Consider the following 12,223-nt stretch of genomic DNA (forward strand, 5'->3'; position numbering starts at 1 on the left):
AGAGAAAGAGAGAGAGCAACACAATAGTGAGGGACTTCAATATTCCACTCATAGCGTTAGATCATCTACACAGGAAATCACAAGAAAACATTATTTTGAAAATGAACTTCAGACCAACTGAACCTAACAGACATGTATAGAATATTCTACCTAACAACTGTAGAATACACATTCTTTTCATCAGCATATAGAACATTCTCCATGGCAGACCATGTTAGTCCACATGTATCAACAAATTTTTAAAAGATTTAAATCATATCAAATATCTTTTCAGATAACAATGGAATAAAACTAGAAATTATTACCTGAATGAACTTTGGAAACTATACAAATACACGGAAATTAAACTACATGCTCCTGAATCACCACTGGGTCAACAAAGAAATTAAAACAAAATAAAAATAATTTCTAAAATAAATAAAAATGAAAACACAATATATCAAAACATGTCAGATACAACAAAGTTGTGCTAAGAGGGAAGTTTATAGCATTAAATACTTAGAACTAGAAAAGAATAAACCAAACCACAAATTTGCAAAAGAAAAAATTACAAAGATCAGAGCAGAACTAAATGAAATAAAGACTTAAAAAAAGATCAACAGTTTGCTCTTTGAAAAGATAAACAAAATTAATAACCTGCTAGACTAACCAAGAAGACAGAAGACTCAAATAAATAAATTCAAAATGGAAAAGGAGGAGGCATTACAATACTACCACAGAAGTAATACAAAAGATTATTGGGGGGGGGGGGAAACTCCAAACAAATCCCAAAAGATCATCAGGGAATTATTAAGAACAACTATATGCTCACAAAGTAGGAAATTCAGAGAAAACAGATAAATTCCTAGAAACATACAACCTCCCAAGATTGAATAGATCAATAATGACTATCAGGACTGAATTAGTAATAAATTCTCCCAATGAAGAAAAACCCAGTACCAAATGGCTTCACTGCTGAATTCCACTAAATTTACAAAGAACTAGTAGAACCTTCATAGTTGACCTTTATAGTTGACATTGATCACATCATTAAACTGACTACATATACATATCCGGACAACAGACCTAGTTCCTTATGCTGATCAGTTCCATATGTGGACCAGTTTGTTACAGTACCATGGGTGGTTTTTCTTTATTTATTATAGGTAGTATTTTGTTGAGGAGTCTTTCATCTATGTTCATCAGGGATATATATCTATAATTTTCTGTTTGTGTTGCATCCTATAGCTTTTGGTATAAGGATGTTGCTACCCTTAGATGAATTAGGAAGAATTTCTCTCTCTTCAATTTTTTGGAATAGTTTGAAGGGAATTGGTAATATCATGACTGTCTAATAGAATCCACATCAAAAAGATAATACATCATGATCAAGTGGGATTTATCCCAGGGATGCAAGAATAACTCAGCATATGCAAATCAATAAAAAGGCAACATCATATCAAAATCAAGGACCGAGAAAATATGATCTCAACAGATGCAGAAAAGGCATTTGATAATATCCAGCATCACTTTATGATAAAAACTCTCCACAAACTAGGTACAGAAGGAACATAACTTCAAAACAATAGAAGTCATACTTGTATGAAAGCCCCACAGCTAACATCATACTGAATGAGGAAAAGTTGAAAGCATTCTCCCTAAGAAATGGAACAAGACGGGGTGGTCACTTTTACTATTCATATTCAACATGGTGCTGAAAGTCCTAGCCACAGCATCTAGGCAAGAGAAAGAAATAAAACACATCCAAATTGGAAAAAAGGAAGTTCAATTATCTCTGTCTGCCAATGATACGATCTTATATCCAGAGAAACCTAAGATTCCACCAAAATCCTTTGATAAATGAATTTAATAGTTTCAGGGTACAAAATCAACATACAAATATCTGTAGCATTTCTATATACCAATAATGACCTAGCTTAAATAATCCTGAGCAAAAAGAACCAAGTTAGAAGCATCACATTACTTGAATACAAATTATATTATAAGGGTACAGTAAACCAAAACAGCATGCTAATGTTATAAAAATAGATGCAGGCTCGGTGCCTGTGGCTCAAGCGGCTAAGGCGCCAGCCACATACACCTAAGGTGGTGGGTTCGAATCCCCAGCCCGGGCCCGCCAAAACAACAATGATGGCTGCAACCAAAAAATGGCCAGGTGTTGTGGCGGGTGCCTGTAGTCCAAGCTACTTGGGAGGCTGAGGCAGGAGACTCGCTTGAGCCCAGGAGTTGGAGGTTGCTGTGAGCGCGATGCCATGGCACTCTACCCAGGGGGATGGCTTGAGGCTCCGTCTCAAAAAAAAGATGCAGATAAATGGAAAACAATAAAGAGACCAGATATAAAGCCACATACTTATAGTCAACTGACCTTTGACAATGTCAACAAGAACATATACTGGGGAAAAGATACCCTCTTTAATAAATGGTGCTGGGAAAATTGGATAGCCATATGCAGAAGAATGAACTGAACTATCTCTCACCATTTATAAAAGTCAAGTCAAGATGGATTAAAAACTTAAACCCCAAAACTATAAAAATACTAAGAGAAAATCTAGAAGAAAACTCTTTTGGACATTGGTCTAAGAAAAGAATTTATGACTAAGAGTTTAAAAGCACAGGCAACAAAAACCAAAATAGACAAATGGGACTTAAACTAAAAATCTTCTACACACCAGAAGAAATAATCAACAGAATAAGAGACAACCTATTGAATGGGTGAAAACATTTGCAATTTATTCAAAGACTACTATTCAAAATATAAAAGAAAATCAAACATCTCAACGATAACAACAAAAAACAATTCCACTCAAAAGTGAGCAAAGAACATGAATAGATGTTTTTCAAAAGAAGACAAATTAATGGCCAACAGGTGTTTGAAAAAATGTTCAACATCACTAATCATCAGAGAAATGCAAATCCATACCAAAATGAGATCAACTTATCCCAGTCAGAATGGCAATTATTAAAAAAAATAATAACAGATACTTATAAGGATGTGAAGGAAAAGCAACTCTTAGAAACTATTGGTGAGAAACTATAATTAGTATAGTTTTTCTGGAAAGCAGTATGAGGATTTCTCAAAAAACTCCAGCAATCCCACTATTGACTATCTACTCAAAGGAAAAGAAATCATCTTATCAAACAGATATCTCCACTTGTATGTTTTTGTAGCACTATTCACACTAGCAAAGATAAGGAATTAACCTAAGTCTTCATGTAGGAAAACATAGTATATATGCCCAATGGAACTCTATTTAGCTATAAAGAAGAAAGAAATTATGTCTTTTGCAGCAAAATGGATGGAACTAGAGGTTATCTCTTAAGTGAAACAAGCCAGGCACAGAAAGACAAATGCTGCATGTGCTCACATATAAGTCAGTGCTAAAAAAGGTGTTCACATAGCTGTAGAGGGTGGAATGACAGGTAATGGAGACACAGAAGGGTGAGAAGGTGGGAGCATGATGAGAAATTGGCTAATGGGTACAATGTATGTTATTTGGGTGACAGATACTCTAAAAGCCTTGACTCTACACAATCTATGCATGTAACAAAATTGTACATGTACCCCAATTTTTATACAAGAGACAAAAAAAAAAAAAAAACCCCAAAGTGATCACTTAAAGATGAATGTACCAAGTATAACTGCACCAGTCACCTGTGACACTAAGAGTAAATGTCATCTCTTCCAAACCTTGGTGTTTCATTAGTACTTATGAAATGTGAATGGGTAATGCAGGAGCTGAGATGTCACTGCAAACCCAGATTCCAATAGCAAGGGTTTCTAATCACGGGAACCAAAGATAAATTTTACCAAATAATCACACTGTGATGAATATCTACAGGAGAAAACAATTTATTTTTTTTTTAACAAGTAGAAGTCTATGAAGTGCCAAAAACTCCAAATAGTTTATTTTTAAAAGGCAAGGTTTAATTTTAACATGAAGTTTTATTTTTCATGCAGTTTTTTTGTCTAAGGATGTTATGAAATACAGACTAGAACAAAAACTTCTCTTTTCCTTAGTAGTACATTACCTTTATTGATCTATGTGTCATCTGAACTCTGAGTTACTGAGAACAGTAAATGACAGAAGCAAAGAAAGAGAAGGCAATATATATGAAGAAACTTTGCCCATGAATGTATGCATACTCAGGGCACAAAAGTTATGCCACATCACTGGAAAACTGAATGCTAGGATATAGAATCTCTATCCTTATTTCAGGATTTCTGAGTTTCTCTTTGAGAGAAATGGAAATCTTTTATTTTTTTTTAAAAAGTCATCCTGCTAAAATCCTGTCTTTTGCCTAGAATAGTTTTATTTGTAACTAACAAAACTGTGAGAGAGATCCTCCTAGCAGATTTAATCTGTGCCAAATACCACATCTGGTATACTGGATATACACTGTAGGATTAGAAAAATAGCCAGGTTAATTATCAAACCAGCATTCTCAGAACACTGAATTCATACACCTTTCAAAAATAAAGGCTTATATTATACAAAATACTGAGCACTATGACAGTCTGAGAAGGCACATAGCTTAAAACCAGATGGTTTTAATTTTTTAAAAAAACTTATATTCTTTATGTTCTGTTAAACTGCATTCAAAATTTTAAAATTTTATAGCTAGGACTTCTTTTTTTATTTTTTAGAAAAGACATCTTTACAACAGCTACTAACCTGGCTTCTGTATGTGTTTTATTTTGGTTTAACGAAAAACATAATTAACATACAGAGTCTTTGGATCTAAAAGCTCCAAAGGAACTTTTAGAGGTAAGGAATCAGTTTTAAACAAAGAAAACCACTACAGTAGATGAGCATAGAAAGAATGGCAGAATTATTTGGAGCTCATTTGATGAACTCTAAGCTATACAAGAAGCATACAAAGTATGCATCATGTAAACAAATCAACTTTGATGGAGGCTGTGGTAACTTAACCTGGAAAAGAGGATATACTGAAGGGAGAATTAAAGTAGACACTTAAGTTTCTTCTGGGAGTCATCATTAATGGCCAAAATGCCTGGAAGGCAAAGTTGTAGCATTATATCAACAATATAAACTACCCTACTACGACACGTATTGAATCGTGTGGCTGCAGTGCCAGCTAAGTCAGGGCAGCTCCAAGTAAAAACACTGTTAAATAGGGAAATTCTAAGTTTTAGCTCAAGGTCAGTAGTATATTACATAATTCAACATTTAGTACTTAGATTTTAAAATACATTAGACTCTTCAGATAGGTTTGCCACTACTCTGTCGTGTGACCCTCAGCAAGTCTATACCTTCCCTTGTACCTCAGTTTCCTCATGTATCAAATCCAGTTGGATCATATGATCTTTAAGGTCCTTCCAGGTCTAAAAATTCTATGAGTCTATTATATTTAACTGTTTTGACAGTACAACAGTGGCTTCTTTCTTTCTTTTCTTTCTTTCTCTCTCTCTCTTTTTTTTTTTTGAGACAGGATTACTCAGGCTGGAGGGAAGTGGCATCATCATAGTTCACTGCAACCTCAAATTCCTGGTTTCAAGTGATCTGCCTCAGTCTCCTGAGTAGCAGGGACTACATGTGCACATTATCATGCCCAGCTAAATTTTTTTTAGATTTGTAGAGACAAGGTCTCACTATGTTGTCCAGGCTGGTCTCAAACTCCTGGCCTCAATCAATCCCTCAGCATTGGGCCTTCCAAAGTACTAAGATTACAGATGTGACCAACCACACCTGACCCTGTGGCATCATTTTTAAGGAAACCAGAAAACTTCGGTACTAACTCAAATTTTAAAAGGTCATCTTTTAAAATATCTTTGGCTATCTAAAAAAAACTCAGGAAACTTACTAGCACCTAATGTCCTAAAACCAGTGTTTATGCTTCTTATATAGGATGCTTCATAGATGGCTAAAAATCACAGAATCACTAAATTTCTGAGCTGGAAGGAAATTCAATTTTTGTTATTGCCTGATGGATTTTTGAGTTCCAGACCTACCTTCTTTGATCCTCTGCTCTACTTGGCTCTCTGGTAACACAGACCTGGCTAGGCAGAACTGGCATTGACGCTAGGTCAGTGTAGAATGAATAGTTCAAAGTATGGGGAAATGAAAATAGCAGAGAAATGGCTATAGGAGAGAAGGGAGCAGTGGAAAATTTTAGTCAAGGAAGTAGCTGATGCAGTTTTATTTAAAAATTGTTACTATTTATAAAATGGTATGTACATTGTTTGATTCATGAATTTATTAATGTAAGATAAATACATTTCCTTTTAGTGTATACCACTTGTCAATGTAGGAGATATTCCTCTTTCAACCTTTCACATGACCATTTTTCTATATCTTATTATCTCCACTCAAACTGAAAATAACATGGGAGCTGAAGTAAGCTAGTACAGTAAAAGTATAGAGAGAAGTGGGGCAGCGCCCGTAGCTCAGTGGGTAGGGCATCAGCCACATACACCGAGGCTGGTGGGTTTAAACCCAGCCCAGGTCAGCGAAAACAACAATGACACCTGCAACAAAAAAATAGCTGGGCATTGTGGTGGGTGCCTGTAGTCCCAGCTACTTGGGAGGCTGAAGCAAGAGAATCACTGAAGCCCAAGAATTTGAGGTTGCTGTGAGCTATGATGCCATGCACTCTACCCGGGGCGACAGCTTGAGACTCGGTCTCAAAAAAAAAAAAAAAAAGAGTATAGAGAGAAGTAAGGCAAAGTAATCTTACTTTGAGAGAAAGTAAGAAAGAAACCGACTAAAAGAAACTAACCCAGAGTAGGCTCTGATGTACCTAAAACACTTCGGTATCAAGAAAATGGTGCAAGAAAACAACTAAAACTTTGAAATTATAAATGCAAGTTTCCTTTAAGAAATTTCAATGTATTGATTTGCCCATATTATTTTTAATTTGTATATTCATAATTAATCTCCATGTTAAATGCTAATTTATCAGAATTAACAAAAGAAACTGCTAATTTAAAAGTGGTATCTGAATGAATAACTTGGCTTAAATAAAATTATTAATAAAGTTCTCTATTAATCACAAGTCTGCAATTTGGGTCCAAAGTCAGGTGATTAACCTCAATATGGTCCCATTAGGACTAGAATGTCAGCTATACAGGGAAGGTACTGATTGATATTGCTACTTTCCATGAAATTACTATATTTTTTGTCTATGCAAATCCATAGAACTAGATTTCTACCAAAAAAGGGGGCTAAAAGTAAAATCCACAGTTATCAATTAGAGAGGAAACATGAACTTCTAGTTCCTGACACTAATAATGTCCTTAAAGTAGATGAGGATAAAGTGGAAAGAAAGGAAGACAGGAGGACAAGAACACAGAAAAGCAGAAGAGAGATACAACAATCAAAAAAGTTAAAAAGAATCATAGTTTTCTGAAGTAACAGATGAAATATTTAGTAATTTGTTCCAGGAGATATTCTTACCCAGGACTAAGTCACTATTAATCAGTAATTGAAGACTTACCTGCACAACATGCCAATGCCGATGTCCAAGTAAAGTGCTTAACCCCTGAGACTCTAACCCCCCATCTGCAAATGGGCTCTTTTCTCGACTGGGCTTATGCTCTGAGTGTGTTGAAGAACTCCTGGGATTCTGAGTTTGTGAAGCCTCTCCACAGTTCAAATATAAGCGATCCTCCCCTTGAAGCAACACATGTTCTTGGTTACTCTAGATTTGGGAAAGGCAAAGGAGAAAAGCAAATAAAAATATTGGCTAGGGGAAAGTAACATATTTGTTTAGTTTCACTACAGAAAATGTTGATGTTCCTCACAGGGAACAAAGACTACATAATAATCTTATGCACCACTATATTCAGAAAGAGTAGTACTCTTCGTGGTTATGAGTTTTCAACTAGAAAGCTAGTATTCTCAAAGGAGGACAGACTTTTCATTAACTATTCAAATTAGACGGAGCAGCACCCTAACCCCTCACCTTTCCATTTGAGTCCAAATGCTATCTAGACATAAAATTAAAACCGAGGAGTGTTTTTAAATTAGTACTTGGGATGGGAAAGGGGAGGAATGAAAACTTTGTTTTTGTACATCCTTAATTTTCAACTGCAGTGATGGTACCTGAGATCTAGGCTATTTTCACATTCTTTCTCAATGTGCTGTAAATTTTAATTAGAAATTTGTTGCATCAAATATTCATTAAGAAGACTGGTGGCTCGCGTGTAATCCTAGCACCTTAGGAGGCCAACACCAGTGGATTCCTTGAGCTCAGAAGTTTAAGACCAGCTTGAGCAAGAGTAAGACCCCCCAAAATAGAAAAACTAGCAAGGCTAGTAGACCCAAGAGCTCTACCAAAAAATAGAAGAACTAGCAGGGCATAGTGGCTGGCGCTAGTCCCAGGTACTTGGGAGGCTGAGGCAAGAGGATCACTTAAGTTCAAGAGTTTGAGGTTGCTGTGAGCTGTAACACTGTAGCACTCTACCCAGGGTGACAAAGTGAGACTCTGTCTCAAAAAACAAACATTCATTAAAAAGCCACTGATGGAAAGGTATTAAGAGATGCACCCTTAACATGTAACATACACTATTATTATTTATGACATATAATATCATCAGTGTAAATTGTTTCAGAGATTGATATACATGAGTATATAATTTGGGGGAGTGTTTCCTAAAGCAGGTTTCTAGATATATTTTCTTCAAGGTGTTCCTTAAAATTTCAGAGTTTAATAACACAGCTTTTATATACCAATTTCTGGATTTCATGATGTGTATTGGCATATTTAAGTATGTGGAGCCCAACAATAAAGAAATTTCTATAGTTTTAACTCATTTTTTTCATATTTGCATGAAAACAAAATTTTTTTAACTGCTACTAGTATCTCTCATAAGTAGTACATCTCTCTGGGAAATGCTATGAAGATAAAGACTAAATTTTTCAAGTTTTTCAAGTAAATTATTCCTTTCCCTTGAATTTTTTATAACCCTATAAACAACAAAAAGACTAAACAACATTTCAGAAATAAAATTTTGGTATAAATTTAATATAAATTAAAAAGAAATAAGAATCATGAAAATACACAAAAGAGTATGCCAATTTTAGGAGTATACTTATATTATGTCATAAGGAATTTTATGAAATTCTAACATGAAAGATACTATAAAAATCAGTGCTTTAAATATACTTACCATACAAGGGTTTACAGTGAGTACACTCTTGATAAACTGAAAAAGCAGAATGCTGGGCTGTTTAACTATACTCCTAAGGTCAGACTCAATTTCAGGGTTTTGAGAACCAAATCCGCTGATTACCCATAGATGATAGCCTTCTGCACCCCAGCTCTTGGAGGGAGGAGGAATAGAAAAATACGTCAAAACAATAAAGGTTCTTGTTATTTATTTCTAGCTTCAAATATTCAAATTCTGAAATAATCAGTGATAGCATTATTATGACTTCTGAAGGTTGAGGAAACCATGACAAACAACACAGACAAGAATCAATCACATCTTCGATTACCTCTTAGCTATCTCCAGAGACAACCATCAATTTCAGGATCTCTATCTTAAGAAAAACCTATTGTGCTCTGTAACTTCTCCATTACTTTAACCTTTTGACTGTGGAAGTGCGCTCAGCAATGAAACGGGCCAACATTGGCAATAACCTTAACAATACATGGCATGGTACTAGATGTTCTTTGGCTTTTTACTAATCAAAAAAATTCAGCCAAGTGGTTTCAGTTTCAATATTTTATATTTATAAAAAAAAGCAATATGCAAAAAAACTTAATATGAAATGCTAAAGCTTTACCCTATCAATAAAAGTTTAATAATCTTTTTTTGTATTGTACAACTCAAAACAAAATCATCTATTTTGGGGTTCAAATTGTTTTCTCTCCACTGAAGTTGCGTAGGATTGACTTCTTTTTAATTTGAAAGAGTTTCTACACTTTCATTTTCCAAAACAAGATTCTGAGGTATTTGACAGTTCGTGTTTTTTGTGAGAAGTATTTTTAAAGCTACCTCTATATCCAAATTCTCCAACAATGATCGAGTCTTCTGAACTTGACGACTCTTCGAATTTATTGTACTCCATATTTATACATACTCCCACAAGTATCCACTATTTGTACAAATTATTTCAGGTACAAACTGTGAAAAATATTGAGAATGAAGCATGTGATGCTTACAGACTCAAATTGGGTAATATAACAGTAACGTGTGTCCTCAAGTTTTTTTTATTTTTATTTATTTTTTTTTATTTTATTTTTTATTTTTTTTGAGACAGAGCCTCAAGCTGTCCCCCTGGGTAGAGTGCTGTGGCATCACACTCACAGCAACCTCCAACTCCTGGGCTCAAGCGAGTCTCCTGCCTCAGCCTCCCAAGTAGCTGGGACCACAGGCGCCCGCCACAACGCCCGGCTATTTTTTGGTTGCAGCTGTCATTGTTGTTTGGCGGGTCCAGGCTGGGGATTCGAACCTGCCACCTTAGGTGTACGTGGCTGGCGCCTTAGCCGGTTGAGCTATAGGCGCCAAGCCGTCCTCAAGTTTTTATCTGCAAAATGAACAACACCTATAGGTGGAGCCACATCAAAGGAACATCTTGTTTGAATGCCTATGGGCATTGTTCACAGTCAAAAGGTTAATTTAGCTGCCTCTCAAATACAAAAAATTTCAGGAGACAACCTAGGTTACTTAGTAGTAGCTTGGGCAAAGAAGCACCTACTACAGATAGTTTTGTACAGATGAAACCCAATGGATGGGAAGTTTAGTGAAACTATTTTAATTTCACTAAAACTATTTTAGTTTAGTTTTAGTGAAACTACTTTTTCACTAAAGCTTGGCATGTGGCTAGATTACATTGGCCAAGCTGTTTCTTGGGTATGGTTTCTGAGAATATAAGTTTCTTCCCTTGTACAATGAGAAAGTTATAAATTTCTCCAGGCCCATTCAATTTTAATTTTCTATGATTAGATGCCATGATAATACTTTTTAAGATTCGTGATTCCTTTGAGCCAAAGAAATGGTAATGGAGCAGGGGTTGGAGGGATCCATTAATTGCTGCAAAATTTCAAAAGAAGTTTTATGTTTTCCTGTGATGGTAAACATAAAATAAAATTTCTCTTTTAGATACTTGAGCATAAAGAATGTAAACCTATTGATTTTCTAAATATAAAGGAAATGTCTTAAGAAATGTCCTGGGTGAGTAGTTGAATATATTTAAACATTATGCAGGTCTAATATAGTTTACCTCTATGGCTCAGGAAGTATTTCTGAACTAAACAAAGTAAAAAACTTCATTGTAGTTTGAACCTCACTACTTTAGTAAATAAACTGAGAATAAACTTTAGGCCCTAGAACCATTTTTAGGAACATTTTATCTTCAAATCACCAAATGGTTTTGTTTTATAGACTTTCAACTTTGCCAGTAACTTGAGCTAGCAATATATTCATTTTAAAGCTAAAATAACTTTTTCAGAAAAATCGAATGTAAAAGTCTAGGAGTTCCTACATATGAGTATAGACAAATTATTGTATTCACATACTTGTGTGGTTTCTTTTTAAATGCTCCAGTAAAAAGTAAAAACAAAAAAAGGAAAAGTATACTTTGGGGGAATTACTTTTAACAGGCGCATATTAATGGGGGTTATCAAAGACTATATGATCTCTGACTCCCTCCACTGATATGCAGCCATTAGTATAAAGTACATGAAATAAAGTACACTGGTGGTTAAGAAGAACCTGAGCTTGAGAGTTAGACAGATCCAGACTAAAATCTTGGATTTCAGCACATTAATCTTTAGCAAGTTAATGTATCTCTTTGACTCTCAGTTTTTTCATGTATAAAGTAGGAGACAAAATGCCTACTATTTGGCTTAAATGAAATATTATACCTGATCCAATTTATATAAGGTCTGACCTATCAATAGTGATCATTAAATATGTACTCCATCCATATTTTTAACATTTTAATCATGGTAAACATAAAATACAATTTCTCTTTTAGATACCTGAGACTTGAGCATAAAGAAAGTAAACATATTGGGAAATATCCTGGGTAGATGATAGAATGTATTTGGAGAATATGCAGATCTTATATATTTTACCTCTATGGTTCAAGAATTATTTCCAAACTAAAGAAACTTCACTGTAGTTTGAACCTCATTATTTTTATAAATAAAATGTGAATGAACTTTAGGCCCTAGAACCATTTTTAGGGACATTTCTTCTCCAAATCACCGAATTGTTTTGTTTTATAAATGTTTGTACTTTGCAAAAAACTGG

The 12,223-nt window shown here is 34.8% G+C and overlaps 1 protein-coding gene across 3 annotated transcripts in view; it reads right to left on the minus strand.

Annotated features, from left to right (window-relative positions):
• RIC1 (RIC1 homolog, RAB6A GEF complex partner 1) overlaps nt 1-12,223 on the minus strand; it is a 150,252-nt gene that overhangs the window by 29,239 nt on the left and 108,790 nt on the right. For all 3 annotated transcript variants that reach the window (XM_003782896.1, XM_023508275.1, XM_023508279.1), the window contains exons 11-12: nt 9,131-9,283; nt 7,456-7,659 (exon numbers count right to left, since the gene is read on the minus strand). In XM_003782896.1, coding sequence (XP_003782944.1) covers nt 7,456-7,659; nt 9,131-9,283 — 357 coding nt within the window. The remainder of the gene's footprint in view (nt 1-7,455; nt 7,660-9,130; nt 9,284-12,223) is intronic.

The sequence above is a fragment of the Otolemur garnettii genome, unplaced genomic scaffold, assembly GCF_000181295.1.
Source record: "Otolemur garnettii isolate 467f Iridium unplaced genomic scaffold, OtoGar3 scaffold00006, whole genome shotgun sequence".
Classification (NCBI taxonomy): Eukaryota; Metazoa; Chordata; class Mammalia; order Primates; family Galagidae; genus Otolemur; species Otolemur garnettii.